The sequence below is a fragment of the Lissotriton helveticus genome, chromosome 9 (genome assembly GCF_964261635.1).
Source record: "Lissotriton helveticus chromosome 9, aLisHel1.1, whole genome shotgun sequence".
Lineage (NCBI taxonomy): Eukaryota > Metazoa > Chordata > Amphibia > Caudata > Salamandridae > Lissotriton > Lissotriton helveticus.
This window is the reverse complement of record NC_136070.1, coordinates 429,555,770-429,583,070: the sequence shown is the minus strand read 5'-3', so window position 1 is coordinate 429,583,070 and position 27,301 is coordinate 429,555,770. Positions and strand designations below refer to the sequence as shown.

The window sequence follows — 27,301 nt, the reverse complement described above, 5'->3', positions numbered from 1 at the left end:
CCTTTCTGTCCCTCTTTCTGAAGTCCTACTGTTCCTTCTTTCTTTGGCCCAGCAGGACTATGCTCTGGGCACTATCATGGGCTTCCTTGCTGCTATATCAGCCTTTCTTAGGCTTCCTGATCAGCCCTCTTTTCAAGGCCCCTGTTCTAGATAGATTTCTCAAAGGCATTACTCATCTTTTCCCTCCTATTCCCTTTGAAATACCATAGTGGGACTTGAACCCGGTCTCACATACTTAATGCGCGCCACCTTTGAGCCTCTTCGCAACCGTAGAGCCGGCTGAGAAGGACGCCGGAGGTACCGACGGAAAGAGCGGTGCCTCTTTCACCCTGAGCTGTTGCCAGGTGGGGCGAGGTGATTTCTCCATACCCTTGAGATTTGTCCAAGGGGCGGGAAGACTGTCAACTGTGCGATTCGAGTCACAGTGTATCCTTTTTGGTCATTTTTATTGTTTAAAATTCACTTGTCTGCAGTAGCAACTATTTTTATAGAGGTCCTGACGAAAGCACTGGGCGCATCTCTGCCCATTGAAGTGCTGAAACATGTTGACCAATATATATTAGAGGACGGATATTTGTTGAAACCGTCCATTCGCACTGTTTTTAAGATTTGTTCGTAATGGACAAAGAATAAAGTTTTGGTCTCATTATGCAACAATTTTAATATTCACATCACACCTTTGTAGCACTGCAAATTTTTCCTTCCCATACTCTCGACATATTAACATTTTGCTCACATCTGTTTGGTACAAGAATCTTAAAACATCCTTGGGCGCCTCCATCACTAGGGTGGAGTGGTAGCCCTGTTAAAGGAGACCCAGATGATGAAGCATGTCACCGGAACTGGTGAGTGATGGGAATCCGTATAAATTTTGTAATATTTTGGTTAGTTTTGGTAATAATCAGTCTGCCTTTGTCTTTGCTGGATTGAGACTCCGGGATATGTTTGTGTTGTAATTGATCAAAGATCAAAAAAAAGGGAGGACTCCTTTGGTATCCAATTAGGGACAAGGAGAAATATGAAAAAAAACTGAGGGGGGGTCCCTGTATTTTTCAAAATTTTTTTTGAAAGACCTATTGTATATGACCCCTCATAACTCAAGATCCTAATTCTAAAGCAACCACATAATCAGTAAATATACAAAATAGACATGAAATTAAAACCAATATTTTTTTTTACAATTTATTACATTGAATATATTGTTTGATATCAAAAATACAATGCCATACAGTAAAGATTTAAAAATGTGACAATCCACATGAAGAACAATAAAATGCACTTGTATTTTAGTGCATTTTATTGTTCTTCATGTGGATTGTCACATTTTTTAATTTTGATATCAACATAAGTTGTAAAAAATGTTTAATATTGGTTTTAATTTCATGTCTATTTTGTATATTTACTGATTATGTGGTTGCTTTAGAATTAGGATCTTGAGTTATGAGGGGTTATATACAATAGGTCTTTCAAAAAAAATTGAAAAATACAGGGACCCCCTTCAGTTTTTTTCGTAATTGATCAAAGAACAACATCTAAATATCTGTTCTCACTGCATGCTTCTGATTAGTTTATATGGGGGGAAAATGCAAAGTTCAAAGTAGCGGGAAGCGTTTTGGCTCAGATCTTTATTTTATTGTATTGATTTCATTCAAATCATTGGTACAGGAATCCCTGGGAGACTCTGATGCCTAATCAGGCAGTCCACGACTACTTACAAAATTAAATAACACGGATAATAAAGTGTATGTGAATAAAGAAAGAAAATGTCAATTTGAAGGCTAAAAAGTCAGTTAGTATCCTCAGGTTGATTCGTGGTAGTAGTGCATGTGCATCAAACAGGATACAGTATGGACAATGGGTGGCCTCAATTGAATATAGAAAAGCTCCAATCTTCCAATTAATATATATATTTTTTAAATAGTTGTGAAGTAAATAAAATATTTCTGCATTTGTGAATGCTGGTTTCTGTATGTTTGTCTATTGTTTTGTGGTTCGGATTCTCAACAAAAAAAATGCTTAGGCCGGGGTCCCTGTAGTCAGTAATGACTAAGTGAGGGACCTCGGATTCCAATCAAAATTCAGTGGGGGGTCCAGTGGTTCCAGTAGTGATTACTTGGGGTACCACATAAGTAAAAAGGTTAAGAACCACTAGTTTAAATTATATCCCTTGTCAAAAGAATTTGATAGCAAAAATAAAATATAAAGATTACTTAAGACAAGCAGCCTGAACATTCAGAATAAATACTTGTGAGTTTTTAAAGAAGTGAATTAGCTGATCAAATTTTTCTTTTCTCAGTTGGAGTCTCAACTTGAGGAGATCACAGGAGAGGCTTCAAAAGAACGCAAACTGCGAGAGCACAGTGAAAATTTCTCCAAGCAACTGGAAAGTGAGGTGGAATCACTCAAGGTTAGAAAGTATTTGTAATGTTTAAGAATATATATCTGGCTTGCAGAGTTACTGTATTTAATGAGTGATATGTAAAAGTCTTTAGAAATGAGATTTCTTTGTCAGTTATGTTAGAAGTGTTTCTATTCCAAAGTTATCTCTAAAGTATCTAACCCATGTGTTTTTCTAACAAGATAAGCATTCTGTTTTTTTATTATATTTGTTAATGATTTTCTGCACATCTCTACAAAATTAATGCAACAAACTGATAGCACCGTAAGACGTATTAAGCAAACTAAGAAAAAAAGAACAGAACGCGGCGAGCCCATGATTTAATTCTACTTCCTCTGCTAAGAACAAAAATATAAAATCATTAAAAAATCAAAGATCCACTCATGAGCCAGCTGCCCCATTCATATCAACCAAATCCCACATTTGCTGTAAATATTTTCTTTCAGGATTCCTCAGAGCGAGGGACAGCTCTTGCCCATAAATATCTATGAACTGCTTATACCAACTGTCGGCCAATGGGGGATTTGGTTCGAGCCAATACTGTGCTACAAGGATCTGAGAAGTTACAATCATGAAAAATGTAATACATTTCAATTCTGAGGGAACTACACCAGAGGTACCAAGAATAATCAACCGGGCACAGGGATAAATAGGACTTTGAATGACCCTGGAGATCTCCTCAAAAACCCTCTTCCAGTATTAAGACATCGTCATCAAGAACAGAAAATGTGCACTGTATATGCAGCTGACTCACCACGCCGAGAAACATTCAGAGCTTGTCCGACAACCCGAATTAAATAGTCCTTTTGGTGTATAGAAATATCTTGAAGAACATTAAAGTGATGAGCTTTCAGCCTACATATATTCACAAACCGGTTATCCAAATAGATAGTTACTGATCATATCAACATATATTTATGTAGACAATTTGCAAGACCATTTAGAGGCAAAATATAGAAATGATCTGGTTGATCCGTAATTAGTAACTTGCCAAATTTACCGATCCTCCCATACCGTGAGTACCAAAAAAAAGTTCAATGCAAGGTTAACTATTCAGCCTTCCTGGGTCCTTAACTCGATTATAGAAAACGTTTTTAATATGCAGACATTTAAAGTAAACTAGATCTATTTTCTGGTTACCTTTGGGGTGGGTTGGGGGGAGGGTAAAATCTAATAATGGTTTATTTTTTTAGAAGGAAGAAACCCCATCAAGCTTTGCCATGATACCGCGACTGACATCATTAACAGAATGGCCATGCATATGTAATCGGTACACAATAAAACTAACCCATATGGGTGTAATTATAAAGCCACACTGGGCGCGGAAGGAGGTTCGGCCCTGTAGTTATACACTTTTGCTCAAAGGCCAATGCATGTAACATATGTGATACAAAAGTCAACAAAACAAATACACATAAATAAGACTATTGCTCATTTGCCATGTTTCGGGACCCTTGGGGACGTGAGTACTGGGACTCCGGGCCCCATCTACACACATGACGCTTCTCTCTTACCACGGTTCCTGAGACCAGCAACTTGTGCAATAGTGTAATTTGTGTGTGTACATTTGTTTTTTGTCTTTTGTGTCACGTATGTTGCATGCATTGCACATTTGAGCAACAGTATATGTCTACAAAGCCAAACCTAATGATGTCAGCAGCGCTACCAAAGCACACCTTAGGCTTTCTTCCTTTTTAAAAAAAAAACTCTACGCATGGTTTGCAGTGATCACTTAGAATACTTCCTCGCGCACGATTTCACATACTTCCCTTACAGTATTGCCTAACGGCACAGTTTTCTCAAGCGGAGGGTCTGTGGGAAGTTCTAGTGTTGATTTGCAGCCGTATACATCGCTCTCTCCAGTGGTGGAACATAAAAAGTCTTACTGGAATGTCCTTTTCTAGACCCAGTTCCACAGGAGATCATCAGGACGTCGCCTCGCTCACCAGATCGCGAGCACACTTACAAGAGCATACATTATAGGGCTTGTAGACGCCCACACAGCAGTCTTCACATCAGCCACTTGGACTTGCTGGCTATTCAGTTTGCTCTCCACTCATTCACAAAAAAGTTGTGTTATTCCAGATGGACAACACCATGACCATGTTTTACCTACAAAAGTAATGGGACACACACTCCCCCCAGCTGTCTGCTTTATCCCAGATCATCAGGCGGTGGGCGATACATCACAAAGTGCATCTTGTCATCCAGTACATTTCAGGTCAGGACAACGACTTGGCAGACCTACTCACCAGGACGCATCAGACAAGTGCACAATTGGGAACTCCACCACCAGACTCTACTCCCTTAGTTCCAGTGGTGTTTTTGTTTTTTTACTGATAGATCTGTTTGCCACTGCCGAAAATTCAACATGCCCAATCGTTGCCGCCAGGCTACCACACCCACAGTCATGGCCAGTGCACTATGGATGAACTAGTCTGGGATATTTGCCAACGTTTTTCCACCTCTGCCGCTCCTACCATTTTTATTCCGCAAGCGGAGGCAGACATCCTTTACTCTCATCTTAGTAGCCTCAACCTGGGCATGCACAGTAATCCACTCTCTTAGAGCTCTCTCTAGTTCCCCATGAGAAGCTCCCTAACAAGCCGAACCTACGCATGCAAAACTGTGGCACTATCCTCAGCTACTCAGCCTGCCATTTGGCTCCTGAGGTCTTAGAGTTTGGTTATCTCAATCTGTTTGAGGAGTGTATGCCTACTCTTTGAGACGCAAGAAGGCCTACTATTAGGGCCGGTTATGCAGTCAAATGGAAACATTGTGTACACTATTGTCTTCCCAGACATATCAATCCACTTACACCTTCGGTACAAGACATTTTTACCTTCTCCACCTTCAACAATCAGGCCTCACCAACACTTCTACTAGATTATATGTAGGTGCTGTGGCTGCTTACCCTGAACATATGCAACACACTTCGCTCTTCGCCACTCATTAAGACTTTCAGGGAAGGGCTTAAAAGGGTTATCCCGCCCCGGATACCGTCTACTCCGGTATGAAATCTTAACATCGTTCTTAATATGCTCAAGAGATCTCCTTTTGAGCCACTTCACTCTTGCCCATTGCTATTTCTATTGTGGAAAGTAGCTGTACGAGGCATATGAGCTGCAGATTGCACACTGTGCATAGATCGCCACCTAGTGTTGGGCCCGGATGTTTGCAGTTTGTTTTTGTCCTGAAAAATTGTTGGAAGTCACAAGATAGGTGACTCCTCCTTTGGACCATATTGCACATAGGCATTGGCTCCATCCCCAGATTGTTTTTTCCGCCACCAGGCTCGGATGTGTTTCCAGCGCTCCAGTTTGGAATCGGTTTCCTTCGGTGCGCAATCGTCACCATTTCGACGGTATTGTTTCGATCACGTCCCCTATCGGCGCGGTCCTTCTCCACTTCGAAGTCTTTGATTCCGGTCGTCGACTAAGGCCTTCGGGCCTAACTAGGCCTCACTCTCTGGCTCATGGAAAGGACGCCATTCAAGAGGTGTCCTCAATGTGGATCGAAGTTTCCCCACACCGATCTACATGAGGTGTGCAACCTGTGTCTCTCACCGGAGCACGAGGCCAGGGAGTCTAAGGCCTATTCTAGACCTCAAACCTCTAAACATATACATACAGTCAGACCATTTTCACATGGTCACACTCCAGCAAGTCCTTCCTCTCATGTTACAAGACGACTTCCTGGCTACTCTAGACCTCAAGGACGCATACTTCCATATTCCCATTCACAAATCTCACAGGAAGTATCTAAGATTTGTGCTAGACGGACAGCACTATCAATTCAAAGTACTCCCATTCGGAGTGACAACAGCACCAAGAGTATTCACCAAGTGCCTAGCAGTAGTGGCAGCACACTTATGAAGACAGCACATCCACGTCTTCCCATACCTCGACGACTGGCTCATAAAGGCCAGCTCATACAATCAGTGTGTGCAGCACGCGCATGCCACTATTCAACTGCTGCACAACTTGGGGTTCACAATAAACCACACCAAGTCCCCTCTACAGCCATCCAAGATACAACAGTACCTCTGTGCCACAATAAATGTCTCCAAAGCTCTAGCTTATCCCACTCCAGTAAGGATAGCCAGCATGCAAGCTCCTCTCACAAAATTTCAACCACAATACTCCCTGCCAGCACGAGTGTTCATGCAGCTCATAGGGATGATGGCCTCTTGCATTTTTATAGTGCCCCATGCAAGACTACAAATGCGTCCCCTCCAAGAGTGCTTAGCATGTCAATGGAACCAGGCTCAAGGCCAATTAACAGACCTAGTGTTGGTAGACGGTCGAACTCATCGCTCTCTGCAGTGGTGGAACACCAAAAACCTTTCCAAAGGACGACCGTTCCTAGAGAAAGTTCCTCAGATAGTCTTGACAGCGGACACATCGCTCTTCGGCTGGGGAGCCCACCTACTGCAACACACCATACAAGGCAGGTGGACACCACAACAACAACTACTCCATATCAGTCACCTGGAGTTACTTGCCATGTTCTTAGCACTGAAAGCTTTTCAAGAACATGTTTCAAACAAAGCTTTGTTAGTCCACACAGACAACATGACAGCCATGTATTACATACAAAAGCAGGGCGGAACACACTCCCTGCAACTCTCTCAACTAGCACAGAACATTTGGCGGTGGGCTATACCTGTTACAGGGCTATACCTGTTAAGTCGTGACGGGCTTACTCGGGCAGCTGCGGAAACTTGTGCCTCTCCTCTCTTCTTCTGCATTACAAGCCATTGTCTCCACCACTGTCATCTCTCGGCTGGATTACGGCAATGCCCTCTATTTGGGCATCTCCCAGAAGCTCCTTAGGAGACTGCAAGTTGTGCAAAATGATGCGGCTAGGCTCATTTTTAGACTCCCCAGGAGAACGAGAGCCACTCCATTACTACACAAATTGCACTGGCTGCCTGTTGAACAGCGTGTGCAATTTAAAAGTCTTTGTATAGCCCATAAGGCTATTTATGGGACTGCACCTAAATATATAAAAGATAGAGTGAAAAAGTACGTGCCCGGTAGAGCCTTACGCTCTTCCGAGGCCGTTAGACTGGCCTCTCCTAGGTATAATCTTAAAACCAAAGGGGGAAGAGCGTTCTCAGCTCTCCTTCCACAGATCTGGAATGATCTGCCAGAGCATCTGCGAAAGGAATCGGCTCTGCTCTCCTTCAGAACGTTTTTAAAGACTCACCTGTTCAGAGAAACATTAGTATTGGCGTAGTGCCGCCCCGCTGCCTTTAAGCCCGGTGACGCTAGTGATCTGTGCCTTTTCTGGAAAGCGCTTAGAGACCAGTGGTGATTTGCGCTATATAAAAATAAAATAACATAACATTGTCATCTATAAAGAAGAACATTATACTGGCGACGAGCAGGTTCGTGTTGTGGGACTGCCTGGAGCACTGCCGATGTGAAGAAAAGACATTGTGGCAGATCAGAGATTTGGTTGATACGCACACCAAATTCTGCTTATGCAAAGAAGGGAGTCCCCATTGCTGTTTAGAGGGAGGACTGGATCATCGGTACCGGTTGTGAGTACCAGAAACATATTTACATTTTATGCAAGCGAGGCTTGGGAATTTGAAGGTGCGCGTGTTGACTCTCGAGCGCCTACCTCATATCTTTTTCTCCACTCGTTCATCCCTGCGAGCCCAACAAAGCCTCTGCGGTGTCAGCGCGAGTCTCCAGCATTGTGGTTCGTCACCCTTGCGCTCTTGAAAGCCAAAATAGTGAACGCTGAGCATGAAGGTGCGCATTTCCTCGCGCTATCTCCTGGAAACTGTTTTACTGCGCGCACCTCCACGCGCTTCTGACAGGAGGTGATTACCATGTGCATTCTTGCACGTCCAGTAACAGTGTGATTGGCCTGATGTGTCTCCTGAATGGCTAGGCATAAAACAACACCATTGGAGGTAAAGAAGTATCGGTCAGCTACATCTTTGCCCTCCCTGTGGAAAAATAATCTAACTGGAGCAAAAGAAAATTGACCAAGCGACATCACACCTGGGCGGTAATAAACTCATACACAAAGCTAAAACCGCAACCCTACTTAGTGGCGCACTTTCGACTATCATTAAAAAGAAGGTTTATGTTGTACAGATTAGGTGACCATATTTCGAAGGATTTGGTCCCTACATGGAAAAGCAAACAGCAAGTTGAAAATTGCCGTCTGTGCGTATGCTTGTTTCCTGTCCAGGGAAGACATGGCTTGGCAGTTCGGGCTGAACTGTTTCCATGGGGCACAGGGTCAGACTGATTTGCATATGGCCATGTCTGAACTGGGGTGGCGGAGTGAGCTAAAGAATGGTGATGGATTAAAACCAGATCAGTTGGCTGGGGGTGAGTGAGTGATTTGCTCAAACGCTCCGTCCATCATCCCCTTTTGTATTGCTTTGTTCGCCCTAAGTTGGCAGGGTATGCTCAGACGTGAGTCCCTTGCTCACTTTGTCACTGGATTCAAGATAGCCTGGCTGATGAGGGTTATGAACCCGAAACCGGTCCCAGGATGCTTGTTTCCGGTCCAGGGAAGACATGGCTTGGCAGTTCGGGCTGGACTGTTCCCATGAGGCACAGGGTCAGACTGATTTGCATATGGCCTTGTCTGAACTGGGGTGGCGGAGTGAGCTAAAGAATGGTGATGGATTAAACCCAGATCAGTTGACTGGGGGTGAGTGTTTGATTTGCTCAAACGCTCCGTCCATCATCCCTTTTTGTATCACATTCAGGAAACAAAATTTTTTCTTTTTTCATCACCACTCCATGAGAGTTCATGAGTTCTGTTGCACTCTCCCTCTTGTACTGCTCCCTCTCCTCCACCACCAATTACCACCTTACACCCTCCACCCTCTATGTTGCTCCCTCCTTCCACCTCATCCATTGTTTCCCCACCCTGATAGTTTGTGTTTTTGTACTCCTTCCCTGCGTCAAACTTTTTCACTGGTTCCCGGTTCACCCACTCCTCTGTGGGCACCAAATCCCTCCAATCACAGTTCTCTGCAGTATTTATATATATTTGTAAAGTAGCTGGGCAGCACATGGAGCTGTCATTTGCTTCTGCACTACTCCATTTTGAAAATGCACTTTCCCGTATTTAATAATTGTTTTAATGTACCTCTCAAAGTAGCACCCACCATCTTGGACCAGTAAATAATGAAGGGGGAAAAATGGCGGCTGCCTGATAATGCATGCATGCATGCATGCATGTGTCTTCACGCTGGACGGCATATCGCTTTTGTGTATACACGCCCACTTGAAAGTTAGTGGCTAATTTATTGGAAATATATTCGTTTATATTGTGATTTCTTGAAAACTGCACTTTGAGTTACAGGCTGCTATATTACTTTTTTGTTTTTAATTTAAAGTTATTCTTAATTAATTGAAAATTTCTTACAGGTAATTAAAATGATTCTCCATTTTATTTATTTTTAAATTTTGTTTTAGTTAAAGCAGGGCGGCCGATCTGCCGGAGCCACTTTGGAGCATCAGCAGGAGATTTCCAAGATTAAATCAGAACTGGACAAGAAGATACTATTTTATGAAGAGGAACTTGTAAGGCGAGAGGCATCGCATATCATAGAACTAAAACAAGTAAAAAAGGGCATACACGATGGGGAAAGCCAACATTTAGCACTCCAGAAAGAAATCATGATGCTCAGAGACAAATTGGAGAAGGCGAAGCGCGAGCGGTGAGTTAATGAACAGATTTAATATTTACGTTTTTTTTCCCAGTTAGACAGTTAAGCACTTTATTTTGCAGTAATGATATTAGCTAGGGTGGGTAAATCTTAATCGAGTTACTGTCTGTTTTTCTTCAGGCAAAGTGAGATGGAGGAAGCTGTTGGGACGATCAAGGAGAAATATGAACGAGAAAGAACAATGCTACATGAAGAAAACAAAAAGTTATCTTCAGAAACGGAAAGGGTAAACATTCAATTTTTTAGTATTTATAATACTGTAACCCTCACTTTTCTTTTTTCAAGTATTTTCAGTACGTTTTGCAGTCCTCCTTTCACTTTGCTATTGCGCTGGACAGTTAGAAAGGGTTATTTACTGTTTTGTTATCATATTCTCAGATGCAACACTTCCATTGGTCTTTTGCCATGCACAAAATAGTTTTTGGAAACTCAAACAATAATAGCAACTGATATCAGTTTGTTTACTTTGTGTTTCTATCTTCTTTGTGATTGACAGTCCAGTGACCTGCAAGCAAACAATTAACCGTTAACACTTTTTAGGTCTCGCCTTGGCAGCGCTTGCGCTGTCACTTCGAGATATACTGTATTCAGGATATGGGCATAAAGCTCCACCCACTTTCCACCCATCTTTTTAATTGGCTCCTGTCCCTGTCCTTTGTAAATGGTAGTTTTTCATTGGTCAATAGGCTTAGTACTCCCTCCTTAGTACCACCTTGTCTCTTCTTGTAACCTCCCATGAGGACACCCCCTGATACATGTGTTGTTACTCCTTAGGTTTTAATTACAGCCTCAGAGCACTATTGTCTTAAAGGGCTTCAGGCAGGACACACGCTTGTTCCTAAGCAAGGTTGGCAGAGTTTTTACTTTACTCACTAGCACATCTCACATTTATATGAGACCACCTATAAATTTCCCTTCATCAGCTCCATACAGAGTACAACCTAATCCGGAATTAATATAATAATTCTTTTGTCACATTTCAAAGCTACTAATTGTATATATGGGCATAGCTGTTTGAATGTACTTGTGGTACTGTCTTGCATGCAATGCATTATTGGTAGGGTGGATTTATCATATCTTCTGCAGGGTGTGGTGCAGTACCGTATTGACCAAAAGAGGTCCCATGGCACCTCTTTTCGCCACATATGGTACTGCACACTTCAACATGGCTACGTAAAAAACATTGGCATCTATAATGCCAATAACTCCAACCCCAACATATGCAAGGTCTCACATTTGTTAAAGTTAGAGCTGTTGGTGTTGAAAATTACAATGTTTTTTACTTTTGCCTTTTTATACCATTGGCAATAGTGTTATGCAAATATAAAAACTCCACTGCAAATAATTTTGTTTTTTAAAAACATTTAGTTTCAACGCCAACAGCTCTAACTTTAACAAATGCAAGACCTATTGCATTGCAAATGCTTGTTATACAAAATCACTGTTACAATTCCTCTGCCACCTAGTGGTGACACTAGGACTAGATTACCAAAGTATCTAAATTCAGAGATCTGCATCCAAATACATACCTGGCTTGTCATCCCTCTTTCCAGGTGTGTAATGTCACCAGTTTCCCTTTTTCTAACGAGTGTTTTTCATACTTCACAATTCTGTGCTGTACGGCTTCTGCGTTGCAATATCCTTGTTCTTCTTGTGCCAAACCAGGCATTCTATGCCACAATGCTTGGGAGTTCAAGTCATGTGCCCAATGCTCGTAGCAACTTTCAAGAAGCTGGCTTGTATAATTTTAAAAAGTGTTCTCTTTGGAACAACTATAGGGTGCATGCCTGCACGTTTATTGACCATAGAAATACAGTCTCTGAAGAGCCATCTAGGATGTCTGCATAGCAGATCCCCTACCACAGGACACAAACTATCCCAATGTTCACTGTCACCCCCCTAAACACATTCATTGGTCTGATCATAAAATGGTAGATTTCTCCTTGCTACATTTACCTAATCCCACAAATCACCCCGCCACGTAGTCCACTAAACGCAGACCATGGCATAAAGTCACCCCTGCCAGGTTCACACAAACCTGGAAACAGCCAATACTCTTAAACTCAGATAACATCGAGACTGCTCTCTCAAAGTTCAACTCCACACTGACGGTAGCCATTGACATCCTGGCTCCCCAGAAAAATGTAAAAAAATCTACCATTGCTAAAAGGGAAGCATGGTACACTGAGGCCCTTAAAATAGAAAAGCAGGGATGTAGAAAGTTGGAGAAACTTTGGAGGCGGACAGGCAATGGGAAAGATAAGAATCGATACGTGGAGGCTATGACCACTTACTATAAAAATATAAAAAAAGCAAGGAAAATAAGCCTCACCTCCCAAATTGCAGAGGCGGGCAACTCTACAAGAGAACTATTTAAAATCATACAGACCTTCACTAATCCTGTGATGTGTGAGAGCCCAGATACTTTCACTCAAGATCTTTGTAATGAAATATCTAAGTTCTTCGAGGATAAAATAGAAGGGATATACAAGAAAATTATCTCAGTCTCAGGTCCCTTGGATGTCGAGGTCCTTGAAATCTCCCCAATGGTGACTTCTGGGAAAACCCTTCATGTAATCCCTGATATAACCATCAAAGATCTGACTGCTCTTATCAATCAAATGAAGACCGGCTCTCCTACTGACCTGATACCTGCTAAATTAATCTCCCCTCTGAGCGAGATATTAGGACCCTCCATTCAGAAATTGCTGAACCTCTCCTTTGCCGAGGGACAACTCCCACAATCCTGGAAGGAAGCGGTAGTGAACCCTATACGCAAAAATTCCACCTTGCCCTGGTCAGAACTCTCCAACCTTCGCCCAATTTCTCTCCTCCCTTTCATCAGCAAACTGGCAGAGAAACACGTTAATTCCATCATCTCCAGCTTTATCGAGGCGACAGGGGGCCTGGACCATTCTCAATCTGGGTTCAGGCCCAACCACAGCACTGAATCAGCCCTTCTCTCTGTGACAGATAAGATCAAAATGTCACAGGATAGAGGTGGTTCCATGATTCTAGTGCTGTTGGACCTGTCCGCAGCCTTTGATACCGTGTCCCATAATATCCTTCTCAGCCGTTTGCAGGGAGTAGGAATTGGAGGCTTAGCCTTATCATGGTTGGAGAGCTTTCTCTCCAGGAGATCACAATCTATCAGCTTGGGCCCCTTTCGTTCCATCTCAAGGGTGCTCACGAAGGGGGTGCCACAGGGCTCATGCCTTAGCCCTACATTGTTTAATGTATATGTGGCCCCCCTTGCTGAGATTGTGCGGAAGTATGGGTTCATACTGGTCTCCTACGCTGATGACACCCAGCTCCTCTACCCTTTCAGCTCCCTTGGCCCTAAAGTCAAGGAGAACTTTGCTGAGGGTATGAGGGCAGTGTCACATTGGATGGCTGTGAATTGCCTCCAATGCAATGTGGGAAAAACAGAGGTTATGCTCTTTGGCAAGGCGAGTCTCCCCTGGTCCCTAGACTGGTGGCCATTAGATTTGGGCCCAGTACCCACATCCAAACCTCATGTTAAGAATCTAGGGGTGAAGTTGGACCAAAAACTGACCTTAAAGGAACACACCAATTATATCGCTGGGCTGTGTTTCCACACCATCGGCCTTCTCAGACGTGTCTTCCCGTATCTCCCTGCCACCTATAGGAAGACACTTGTACAGGCCTTGGTCACCAGCCGCCTGGACTACTGCAACGGCCTGCTGACATTAGCAAATGCAGATGCAGTAGGTAGTTTGCAGGTAGTCCAGAATACAGCGGCTAGATTGGTCATGAGTGTACCGGCCAGGACTCCCTCTAGGCCCTTGTTGGAAGAGCTACATTGGCTCCCCATACGGCAGCGCATCAACTTTAAGATATGCTGTACGGTCCACAAGTGCCTATACGGAGCAAGCCCTAAATACCTGTCACAATCTCTTGAGCTGTATCAGCCTAGCAGGTCTCTCCGGTCAAGTAATCAGGCTCTCCTCAAACCCCCTGCTACAAAGAAATCCAGACAAGGAGACCGTGCTTTCTCCTCGGTTGGACCTGCCTTATGGAACAAGCTCCCCACCGATGTAAGAATGACCACTAACCACCTGTCTTTTAGAAAGACACTAAAGACTCTTCTTTATCAAGAAGCATTCCTGTCCTCTTAACTGTCACACTACCTGATGATCCTATGGCTGGCAAAGCGCGGAGATACCCTTACGGGATTGATTCCAGCGCTATATAAGAAATTAAATAAATAAATAAATAAATAAATAAAGCATTGTTGATAAGGGGAGTCAAGATGCAAACATTGTTTCTTGGAAACCTAATTTGTTGCCTGATATGTCTTGAGTCAGTAAGGGAGCAAGACTCCTTATTCAAAAGTTTTGCTTTTTCGATTTGAACTAACTGGTCAGATTTATTGCATGTTGGTAACTTGTGGATTAGCGAATGCATTGAGTTACACACCCATCCTTGACACAATCTTTTTGGACCCTCCCCTGACGACTTTCTCATGACCATTCATCTTTTCAAAGTTCATTTAGAGGGGTTTGCTGCACTAGAGATGACCACACTTAATGGTGCTCTGTTAAAACTGTTGCTCTATCAGGTCAATACCAACTTTCAATCAACATATATTATTTGCAGTCAAACTTTCACTGTGGGAAGAACTAGGGTTTGTTCTCTCACTTGGAAACAAAGGCAAAATGTTCAGAGTCCTATTATAAAAAGATGACATGGATTTGGAGCTCTCTTGCTCTGACATGCTAACACCAATATCATCCTGTTAAGCAAAGAAGCAAGAATTTAACAGTTAATCCATTTTATTCCAGGAGATGTGTAGGTTTATGCGTAGTCTGAGCGAAGAAGCTGCAGATGTCCTCACACCTCATTCTTTCTTTTAATAGAACATGTTTGTGGTCTCTCAATGTGCAGACAGATATGCCTGTAGTCTTTAGACCTAAGGGACTGTGGCCCAAGAAAACGTCATTGACCTCTCTTTCATCAGAAAAAAACAGGTGTAACCACAACAAATCAACGAGCACCATTCAAGCGGTACCAGCTATGTCATAGTCTTCTTTTCTGGCTACAAAGTCTTTTTAAAACTGAAGCACTCCGCACCTGTCCATAGATTTTACCACCCTACTCTGTGACCTCTCAGTAGACTTACTCCACTCCAATGATAAAACTTTCCCTTCATTGTCAACAACTGGATGATTATTACCATTGACACCTGGGCCCTCTCTCAGAAAAAGGCTTACGGTGTTACTACCACTACTTTCTTGTAGGAAGAATAGTGGACCACCCCATCTGATCCACAATCTGCGACCTTGACCAGTTCCTCTGTTTGTAAACATTCAATATGTTTAATCTGGCTAAGTAGAAATTTGAGGTGACAACTGTCCATGTTCTTTGGGTAGGACAATCACTTCAATGTACCCATCCTGGAGGAACAAAGGAAGTACCTATATACAGTGTCTTAGACTAAGGGGCGAGAGGCTTTCAGAGGCAGCTACTGCCAAGGCAGGGATGTCCATAAGTTAAGGCACTCTTTATATGGCACAACCTACAGCAGGGGTAGTTTGATGGCTGGCTCCATTATAGTCCCCATAGCACAAAAAGAGCCAATACTCCAGCTGCCATGGAGCCATCACCTGACAGAGATAGTAAGAGACTGGATATGCTGGGACGCAAGATGGAAATGTCAGTAGCCACTCAATGGTGCATTGCTAACTTGAGCGTGCTTCTTAGTAGGTATGGACATCAACAGTGGGAGGAGCTGATGCAGCACCTCCCAGAGCAGTACAGAAAGAGGTCAAAGGCTGTGATTCATGCCTGAAGTCAGCATTAGGCATGGCTGACACAAGCAGCTGGCATCTGTGCTCTGGTACAACCCTAAGAAGGCCCGATTGGCTCAGGGGTTCCTGCATCAAGCAGGAAATGCAAGCGGCGGTGATAAACGCACCCCTCAAAGAGGAGAGTCTCTTTGGAAATGCAATGGCCCCATCACTGCAAAGGGGTGAGAGGAGGCACCCCAAGGGAGGAGGGAGGTCAGGGGGGAGGTTGTGGCTCCAGCAAACATGGAATTTGCCAGTGGATCATTCCCCCTCCCCCACAATATGCAACACCAGTAAGGGGCTGGCTCAGAGGATTCACACAGAAGTGGAAAGCAGTCCCCTTTGACAAGTAGATCAAAATATCATCCAACATAGCTATTGTATAGTACTATTACAAAAACACCTGATGATCAGGCCAAAGATCTGCAGCACAGAAGATCTATTGTGCTTGTGACAGAAGGTTACAGATCAGTTAAACAAGAAGGAAAAAAGATAGTGCCAATAAGAGAAAGAAGTGAGGGAGTGTACTCAGTTTACTTCCTGATACCAAACATGAACAAGATACTTATGCCCAGCCTAGATCAATGGGCACTAAGCAAGTTCATCGAGACACAAAAGCTTAAGATGACTTCACTACAGGAGGTCTTTCCAACTCTGTGAAAAAGGGACTGTATGGCAATAATAAACCTCCAAAACGCATACCTGGACGTCTCGATGAACAGTAGACCGAAGAAGTTTCTGAGGTTTATCATAGACGAGTTATACTACCAGTTCAGGATATTGCCCTTTGGTATAAAATCTGTGCCATGGGTTTTCATAAAACGCCATGCTCTGAACTGGGGTGGCAGAGTGGGCTAAAGAACGGTGATGTATTAAACACAGATCTTTTGACTGGGTGTGAGTGTTTGATTGATTCAGATGCTCCGTCCATCACCACAACCCCTTTTGTAATGCTCTAATGGTGGCACACCTGAGGAGACTGGAGATACATGTATGCTCATATTTGCAATTGGCTGGCAAGGAACAAACTCAATCCGATAGTACCAGGACAGTATAGACCTAGTGATAAAGACACTAAACTGGCTGGTGTTTTTATGTTTCTCAAAGAAATGCTAAATTCCATGGATACCAAAGCTTTCCCAGTGGCTAAGAGGATCTAGGCACTGACACAGCAAACTCAGCTTTATCAGAATGGTCAATTTGTGGCCACAGAAGAGGCTTCCAGCCTCATCTGTACCCTCCCAGCCACGATGACGCACAAGCTTCCCAACCTCTGCGTGGCCGAGGACGCAGTACTCACAGACCAGACACCTTAAATCAGGCAGCCAGAGGTCGGGCCAGTCCACCAGCAGCATCCAAACCCTTATAGTTTGCCCTCTTACCATTATGGGCACTCAGTCGGAGGCAGGATATGCCATCACCTGCCCCAATGGAGGTCTATAACATCAGACTAATGGGCTCTTGAAATTGTCCAAAGGGGCTACTCCTTCCCCTTCATCACTACCCCTCCACCTGCTTTCAAACAGCTGACAGAGGACAATTTTACCTTGCTCCGCCAATAAGTGGTGGCTCTCTTGGCCATACAAATGGTGCTTCTGCCCTGAAGTAGGTCATAGTTGCTTTTCCCGGTATTCTGGCACCAGGGTGCATAAACTCAGCTGAAGATGCCTAGTGGGCACGAGTGGCATCTGCTTCCGGAGGTGGTGCAGGTCTCTTTCAGCAATGGGGAGAGCATTGAGTAGATCGGTTTGCTACCACTCGAGAACACGCAGTGTCAGCTATTTTGCGCATTAAAGTTTCCAAGACGGCTATCACTTGGAGACGTTTTTTGTCTCAGGTGGAGCTCAGGCCTCCTGTACACCTTTCTGTCCATACCACTCCTTGCTCAGGGTTCTTAAGAAGATCAGGAACGAGCGGGCTGAAGTCATCCTTGTGTCCCCAAACTGGTCTGGAAGAGTTTGGTATCCCGAGCTGCTTGCCATGGCCATTGGTCCTCCTATTAGACTGCCCCTTCTGGAGGATCTTCGGTGGCAGTTTCATACAGTTTCCACTTTTCAGTAGCAACTGTTCGTTTTTTGGACAACATAACAATAAAAAAAAAGTGATCACATCACCCCTGACCTACGGGCTCTAAATTTGCTGCCATTTGAGGCCAGGGTGCATCTCAAAATTGCTTGTATGACTAAAACGTTGCACCACAACACCCCTTCCTACCTGTCCCAGAAACTGACCCTTTCGGTGGGAACATATGCTCCAGAAATACGAGCTTCTTACTGCTGAAGAAAACCTACTACCGCTTCTTCTCTAGAATGGACCCTAATATCTGTAACTCTCTCCCCACTGAGATCGGATGTAACCCATCCTTATCCTGCTTCAAGAAAGAAGTCAAAGTTTTCACTGGAGACTTGGCCACACCCCCACTCCCTGTTTGACCCCACCCCCTATTCAGTCCACTGCCTTCCGTCACTCCGTAACTTGTCTGAGTTTTGGACCTATGTCTTAGTTTACCTCCTTGTTATACTACGCATCGCTGCCTCGGGCAAAACTGTGCCTCTAGTCCTCCCACCCTGCATCCTCCCCACTTAACTAGCTCAGTACTTTTATGTACACTGTTAATTGCACTCTTTTTTGTTCTACTGTATACTTGTACGGCTATTTACACTCCTATGTAACACGGGTACCGCTGCTATTTGCTTATATATCCCATTATTCCTGGTGTACTATTTATTTTTATTCTTCTCTCTCGGTACCTCGTGTTACTGATATTGTTCCTACTTTGTAGAGCGCCAAGTTGCCTTGAACATTAGTGCTAAGTTTCAATGTGCCTTCACTACCTCGGGCGAATCTATGCATCTACTCCCCCTTCCCTGGCAACTCTCTCTAATATGTACCTCAGGATTTTTTGCGCTCATGAATCCTACGGTCTTTTGGACTCTTCTTTTATACAATTATTGCTGTGCATTTTTATTAGTGCTCTATATAACCACAGTACGTTCTGCAATTTTGTTCCATATCCCGCTGTATACAGTTTACTTTATTACCATTCCTATATGTATTTTTATGTACCCTTTATGTACCTCATGTTTATTATTGGTGTACTTATTGTAGCCATTACTATACTTATCTCTATGCACCCGTTACACACCTCATGTTATTATTGTTTGTGCTTACTCTGTAAAGCGTTCAGATTGTACTATATAAAATTCATACATAAATAAACAAATACATTATGACTATAATCTTCTCCTTCAACATAATCACCTGTCTGGTGAACTGACAATGCAGGCACTGCTACCTCTATTTCCCCTCTGGGGCACCCCTATGCTTCATAACATACCTCGCCATAGGCAGTCATTTCATGTGAGGTCTTTTGATTCGCTGATCAAAATAATTCTTATGTATTGCGCTTGATGCCGTCCTTGGTCAGGAAGCAGGGAAGGATGTTGCATTGGGGTGGGTTTATACCAGATTGGGAATTGTTGAGGTTATTGGAACATTCATTCAGCCAATGATTACTATCACAAATACAACATCCTTGGTCTGATGGGGGTGTGGGCAGGGGTGCCTCTCTACCCCGTCCTTACCTCACCTACCCTGTCCTCGTCTCCTGAAGTCTCCTCCTCTTGGGGTCTTGATGCTTTCACGGAAACCTCTGCCCTGTCCCTTATTGGTGATATTAAGCTGCTATAACTGTTAAACCATCAACGTGGTTTTAGTATCCGTTCTTTGCTTCTCTTGTTGTTTCCCCTGTTGTTGTTGAAACTCAAAGCAATGTTGAGCATTAGCCAATATCTTATCAAGTGGTTCCACTGACCACCCTGGAATAACTGTCTCGATGTGTTTCTTAACACCGGGAAGTAGTCCTTGTATAAATGCATTCACTAAGGCAGAAGTAGAACCAGGTTCATCTACATTCATCCTACTATGGGCCTTAAAAGCCTTCCTCATATTCTCAATGATTGCAATGAACAGATTCATCCTCTTTTTGAACTAGCTGAAATATTTTATTCCTATCAATACATTTACAAGGTACCAATTCTTTGAGACATTTTAGAACCCTTTGTGGCAGGTCCAAAGTGTCCTGGGAAAAGGGAACTATTGTCTTATCTTTTTGGCTCTTCCTTTGGCAACTGCGGCGTTTGATCAGTTTTAACCCAAGCCCACAGTTCTGAAGGTTTAATTATGGAATACATAGTATCGAGGTTTTTTCAAGTCCGATCGCCTAATTTCAGTACCTGTTCTACCTTCGAATACCATGTGTCAGAACTTTCTCGTAAATTTAGGGTATTCTTTAGTAAAAGTGTACAGGTCCATCTTGGTCCATTGTGTATAAACATAATGATACTGCTCAGTAGCTGTTCCAGCAGAATTCCCTCATAGTAAGAGCCTTACTAGGGTTAGTGTCAGGCTCTAGAAGTCCCATCCCCAGACCGTGAGTTTTCTTTAACTGTCTGACCTGAAACCATGGATGTCATTTAAGAGGTAGTAAGGGGTGTAGTGAACTCTCGTTTGCTCCCTGCTTCTCTAGGCACTTCCTTTATGACCCCTAGCCTCCGAGGAGGCAACGGTTGTGCCCCCTCTGAGTCCAGGGATTGCAAAGGATTTGCCAGTAGTGGCAGGAAGCAAGCGAAAGGTCAAAGCTGCGACCCCTGACTTCCTCCAAATGATGTCCATGGTATTTGAATTTACATCTTTAATTCGTTTTCCTTTTGTTGTTTTTTTACCTTACTTTATCTCTTGTTCCCATTTATCTTCCTGATCCCTCCATTCCCATATCTTTGGATACAGTTTATCTATCCAACTTCTAGCTACTTCCCTATCCCATTTACCCAGCTCCATACAGTCATTTGTTAATTCAGTGTCCCATGGTGCTACTAACTGCTCCTTATCACTACGGTGCCGCTGAGCGAAGAAAAGAGCATTGCTATGTGCTCAATATCCCAAATCTCTCATCTCATGCACCACCCCATCTAGTGCTCTTGTCTCCAATATAACTAGTACTGAGCCATCTCCACTTTGTAGCAAATGCTGGGCTAACTTCCTCCATCTCTGAATCTTTTGGTGTGTCACTCTTTGACCTCTACGGCTCTGCTTTTTCCTGATCCTACATTTACCGTACTTTGACAACATTCGCTCTCCCTTCATCACCAGCCTAAGTCTAACTGTAGGGAGGAAGCCTTCTAACCAAAGTCCCTCTTTTATTGGATCAGCCTCCTTCTCCTGTTGCGGTGCCGAACGTTGTGCCACAAAAGCCTTACTTTCTGCCAGTGTCTTCACCCCAGTATTCATTACTCTTCTGATTACTCTTGGCATGTCTAAATTCCTGTAACTCTTGTTTAAATGTATTACATACTATGTCCTTCATCTGTCCAAGGTCACACAGTGGTCCCCCATAGATGCTAACTCAGGAAACCAGTCTTTTTTTTGAGGTGCACTTTTTCGGGATTTGTAGGAGTCCACGCTGGCCTCTACACCTTGGTGCTGAGAACTGACTGGGGTGTCCCCTGTTCATCCCCATAATGGCCACCAATTGTTAAGACTGAATTGAAAAAAGTCTTCAAATAACTGAGGAGTGGGTCCTGGGAATCTCCAGTATCATTTATTCTGGTTCTGCTGCTGCAGTGGAGCATTCACCAGAGAGTCTGCTCCAGCTTACAAATTACTCCGCTTCTATACATTTGTAGTCACATAGGAAATAGTGAAAAACCATGATCTCAACAAAAGATTATCATAAAACACAAAGGTCCTTGAGAAATGCAGCTGTAGCAGGAAGATTTCAGACAGCTTGCCATTTATCATTAACAACAGTTGATTGGTTTCTTTAATTTCTCACAATGTATGGTTAGACTTAAACAAACCATTGCTCACTGACCTTGACAACTCAATGGGGTGTTTGTAGTATTTATATCTAATCTTATGAGAACATCTGTACAGCATCAGCTCTAAATATGTTCCCAGGCCCCGATGACAGTTTACAAGACCAGGTGAGGGTAAACATTCTTTCCAACGCCTGCGTTACAACAGGTTGTAATGTAATGCGTTGAAAAAGATTTTGCAGAGTAAAAAATGTGGGGTAATGGCACGCGTTGTTAATGCGTGCAGAGTAAAGAGGCATATTCTAAGTGAGAGATGAACGCCTTCCTTTAGTGCTTTTTGAACAGGAAGGAAAACATTCTGCAGTTGAAACCTTTCCTTAGACACATAATTCAACTTAACTTTTCACTAACCCAGCTGCACTCCGCTAAACTAGATAAACATGGTTATCCCAGAAATAAGTTTATGTAAAGGATAAAGAAAAGAGAAAAATGCAGTATTTAAAAGGACGGATCTCTCTTACACTCAATTTCATTGCGAATGTGTACAAAAAGACCTTGGCATGGTGTGTATATAGCCTTCCATGCACACCTTCACAAAATATTACTGCATGGATATCCAAGCTAACACGGAAGCGCAGGTGGGGCAAAAAGTACTGAGACATCTGTTTGCAAACACACACTCATTTCAACCCAGCCTCCCAGCGAGGAGAATACTGCTACAAAATCAGAGCATAAAATGTGAATCCCAAAAAGATTCAGTCTGCAAAACGAAATGATTGCTTGCCTGTAGGAGTAGTTATGCAGTTGGAGAAAATATCTGGATGTGCATTCAACCCTCCTGCCTCCCCAGAAAAGAGGTGAATTGCAACAAAGGGAGGTAGGAGTGTGCATAGAAGAGGAAGACATACTTGCCAGTTTTAGTCCAAGAGGGAAAAAGAAACTAAACATGGCGACCATTTTGGGGTGCGTCGGTACATAGCACCAAATGGTGGTCGACTTGTCGATGCCCATAACAAAAAATAAAAGAATAGGGGAAGTGACTAAAAAGGGAATTCTTAACCCAACACTAATGCAGCATAAGTGCATTAGTGGCTGCTGCAAGGAGAGAGAGAAATAATTAGCATCATTGGGATATACTGGGGTGAAAGGGCAATCACATTTCTGATCAGGAACACATCCTTCTTCTTTTCCAACCCACTGTCTTTATTTGTTGTGCTTGTGCACTCTTTCTCTCTCTCTTCCTTCAAGTGCTGGGATGGCCTGAATATGTGGGCTGCGGTCACCCGTGTTGAATTGAGATACACGACATGTCATCCCCCATCAGACCTGCCTCCAATCTCCTGAAGAGTCTGCCACTCCACTCTGGAGTAACTTACCAAGTCTTTGCTCAGCAAATCTCAAGAGAGACTCCTGAGTAAGAAAATGACATGAGCCCAAGCCTTTTCTTGTTGTAATCCTTACCTATGGAAGTCCTTCCTTCGGCCACAAACCTATGATTTGACCGATCGTTGTAAAGAATTCACAAATGTAAGAATCATAATTTGCGAAGTCATTTATGGTGCCTAATCTTAGCTCCTGCCCCTCCAGCTGAAAGAAAAGTGAAATAATTTCAAATTCCTTCCTATTTTTACAACGTAGAGCATTGCCCTGAAGCATAACCTAAGTAGGAGATGTGGGGCAGGAAACAGGACTGTGATGAGGAAGATTGTTGCTCATGAAAATGAAGATTACTGGTAATTATCAGGTCATTACTTCCTCTTCCTAGTCCTTAACGAGCAAGGCTATATATATTTGCTCATAAATTCCTGCATGGCATTAAGAATCATAAAAATGGTGAGCAAAATTGAGCAGAAACAGCAATTTTAATGAACAGATAACACAAGTTGACTGCACTGAAAACATGCGTAGGAAAATCAGCTGAGAAAGAGTCTCCCTCCTGGCACTTTAAAATGTGACATTAATGTCTGAGGAGAGGACCATGTGACTGCACAGCAAATATTTTCGAGGGAATCACCTTTGAAAGAGCCCAGGATGTTGAGATGCCTATGGTTCAACGACCCTGGACTACCCGCAAAAAAGGAATTCCTTTAGTATCCTGCTCCAATAGGAGAGCAACAAACAAAATTGCATTTTGCAAGGAAGCAGTACTCTCCAAATAAATGTACAAGGATTTAAAGTGAATCTAGCAAATTCAAGCGTTTCTCTCCGTACAAAGTTGTATTGGGGAGAAAGAAAGTACAACAATGTCTTAGAAACATTGGATAATTTAAGTAACTTTTAGTAGAAACACTGGTGAGGGTAGAATTGCCACCTTGTGTGCAAAACAATGTAGGAAAAAGTTTCTTATCATTATAAAGCACCCAGTTTACTGACTCTTCAACCCTAACTTTTTTGTTTTTTTTGTTTTTGCAGAGTTTTATATAGCGCGAACTTGACCCAAACCGAATCGGGTATCGGAGCGCTTTACATAGCACCAATTACGTTACATGAGGACACACATTCATTTTTGTTAGGCACAGGGAGATTAAGTGATTTGCCCAGAATCACAGGATGTTTGGCGTTGTTACCGATACTCGAACCCCGATCCTCAGGTCCGAGGTCGAGCGCCCTAGCCGTTAAAGTTACAGATTTCACAGGTTCAATTTGTGGCTTTTGTAGAGCTGGGAGCACCATCACCTGATCTCGTGGTATGCATGAATAACTTTTTGCTTCAAAAAATGTATTTTAATAAACCGAAGAGCAAGGTCAGAGATAGGGGAAAAACCGTGTCCCCTGAACACCGCAATCACTACCTTTTGCCTTCTCAAGGTAGAGACTACTGAGCTCATTAAAAAACCATCATGTAGAAAATCTAGAATTTCCATAGGGTTGCAGAAGGAAGGTTGAAGCCATTTGGCAGAATACCAGATACAAAAATTTGTCCACTGTCTATCCTAGACCTTCAGGGTCTCAGGTCCATGGGACTGCTGCTGATTTTCCAGCTATACGAGCAAAACAACCTTGAGCTGCTAAGTTCTTCCTCTCAACTTCTAGACCCCCATTCTCTGCTTGCTGAGAAATAAGACTGGAAGGATTAGGCTCTGAAGAAGAGATAGATGTAAGGGCACGCTCCATGGGTCTTGAACTACTAGATGAACAAAAAAACAGGGGTGCCTAGTTCAACACAGTACAGCACATGATTCCGTTAGCCTTCAATTGTTTATCAACGGTTTTGAAATCAACTAAGTGAGGGTAAGCATACAGGAGAAACTGCGGCCAGGCTCAAGAAGGGGCATCACCTACCCTTGCTGTCAGATACTGTCTGAGAACAACATACTTGAGAATAGCTTTGGATTCCAAAAGTTTGGTCCAAAGCTTTAGTTGGTCGTACCAGCCTTGGACAACCAAAACAACTCATAATTTCCTGAAATAAAATTGAGGATAGATACAGATGAAGAAGATTAGAGTGTGTCCACCAATATACGCCCTAGGCTAACCATGCCAAAGTAGGGGATCTCAGGCTACCCTGTTGGTTGGTATTGGATCAGGCTGCATGATTGTCTGCTGGAACAAAGATGACCTTGGACAATATTAATGTAAGCGTACTCCTTACAATTTAAGTACTTTCTCCTCTCCTCTGAATTGATTAGTTGTTCATAATCCTTACACAAACCTGGAGAATGTCTTCTGTTACTGTGATCACAGAAGTTGGAAGGGCAAGATGTATGCCTCTGTCCAGACTTCCGAGAAGAAGCTGCCATCTCTGATGCTGTCATATCTAAGCAGTGCATTTTAGTCTACAGATCTACAACTCAGCTATGACAGAAGGTGCTGGAAAAGGAGCTGAAAGTGGCTGGGAGACGAAAAAAGCATTTCCACCGATACTCACTTTGCAACATTAACCATTCTCTGGCTGTTTGCCAGATCCTTTACAAGCAGAGACTTCACATGAGTAGTTAGTTAGGTATTTTCTTCACTTCCCGGATCAATCCCAAAGGAAACCTTGATAAACTGTAGATCTGTACTAGGTGAAGATGAGATATTTTCCAGTAGATTATCCATCCCAATGACTGGACTATTCTGCGGACCTCTTGGACATCTTGAAGACTCTTTGACCAAGAGGAGTCATCTGATTAAGCAGTCGTCAAGATCCGGAAATATATTGATGCCACTGGAATGCAAAACTCTTATCTATCTGGGCTAAGATTTGACAAATAGCTGTAGTGCTGAGGACAGGCCAAACAATAGGGAGGAAAACTGGAAATGATGGTTCATTATAAAAAGTGCAGGAACCTGTCGGTTTTTGGATCTGTTAAAACATGTAAACATACACCCTATAAATGCAGTGCTGCCAGACGGTCTCCAGGATTGATCATTGGAAGAATGGATCGGACAGTTGTCATTTTGAAAGGAGGTATATAAATATTGATATCCTTTAGGTATACTACTGGACAAAATTCCACCATTTCCTTATGAATCTGAAACAAGATGAAATAACCCTTCCTAACAAACCTTCCAAAGCCCTGCTCTTAGTACTTGAACAACAGCCTCTGTAGATCTCAAATCCTTCAACCCTTGCGGAAGAACATTTTGGTGTAGAGGTAATTGAGGAACAGGACTTGTTGGAAAGCACTCTGGACGAGTGTAAAAACTGAATCCTGTGGCCGACGCAGTTGGCTCAAATGCAAGCATCTGCAATCATATTGTTTCAAGCTGAAAAAAGCTTTTCTGGTGGCTTCCCACTGGGCCTCATTCTGAATGCACAACTGATATATAGTCTAGATTTTGCGCTGGGGTTGGTGGGTCCGTAGAGGCTGAAGCCAGTCTCTTACTGCTAGAAAAACCCAATAACCATATTAGTCATCTCCCCTCAACCCCCCCCCCCCCCCCCCCAACCAGGCCCCCACCCCTCCCCCAGGTTTCAAACTCTCCCTCTAAAGTGCTGGTGGTTTTGGCCATGGTACATGGAGGTGGACCATGTAGCACTTCTGGATCTACTACCCTTTCTGAAAAGGGATTCTTGGGCTCATCAGCATACGAGCTTCTGCTGACCTCTTTACTATCACTTCCAGTGGGGGACAAGAGAGCAAGATGAGTAGACTCATTAGGAGAGATTTCTGAGAACTATCTCCACTAGTGTCTATGAGCAGGTACAAAGGATCCTAAAGTAGCTGCTGCAGCCAAAGGCAATCAATTATGCCAGATAGCTCTTGGTGTACCATAAACGAAGAGGTAAACATACAGCCTAGTCCATGTTGCATAGAAATTACCCAATGTTGAAAATCCCAGAGTTGCAGTTGAAGAAAATGGGTGGTGTTGGTGTTAAATTGAACTGAAAAAATGAGAGCGTAATAGAAATACCTAAATCAACCCCTTGGATATAGAGCCCTCTCACTTCTGGTTCTTTATCAGGATCATCAACGTCTGGTTCCATTGGTCATCTCTGGTGTTTGGGCGCAGGAGTACTCTCTTGATAGTATTGCTACATCAACTGCAGTGTTAATCATTTCTTCCAGCTTAGACATATAGGGAAAGTCAGAGGAATTGGCATCAGTGTTCCCCTCACCCTCCTGCAGGATCAGAGTGC

At 43.2% G+C, this 27,301-nt stretch overlaps 1 protein-coding gene across 1 annotated transcript in view; it reads left to right on the top strand.

Moving 5' to 3' along the window:
* CDC42BPB (CDC42 binding protein kinase beta) overlaps window positions 1–27,301 on the top strand; it is a 709,648-nt gene that overhangs the window by 309,429 nt on the left and 372,918 nt on the right. The window contains exons 14-16 of the mRNA XM_078660224.1: window positions 2,297–2,407; window positions 9,856–10,100; window positions 10,230–10,335. Coding sequence (XP_078516350.1) covers window positions 2,297–2,407; window positions 9,856–10,100; window positions 10,230–10,335 — 462 coding nt within the window. The remainder of the gene's footprint in view (window positions 1–2,296; window positions 2,408–9,855; window positions 10,101–10,229; window positions 10,336–27,301) is intronic.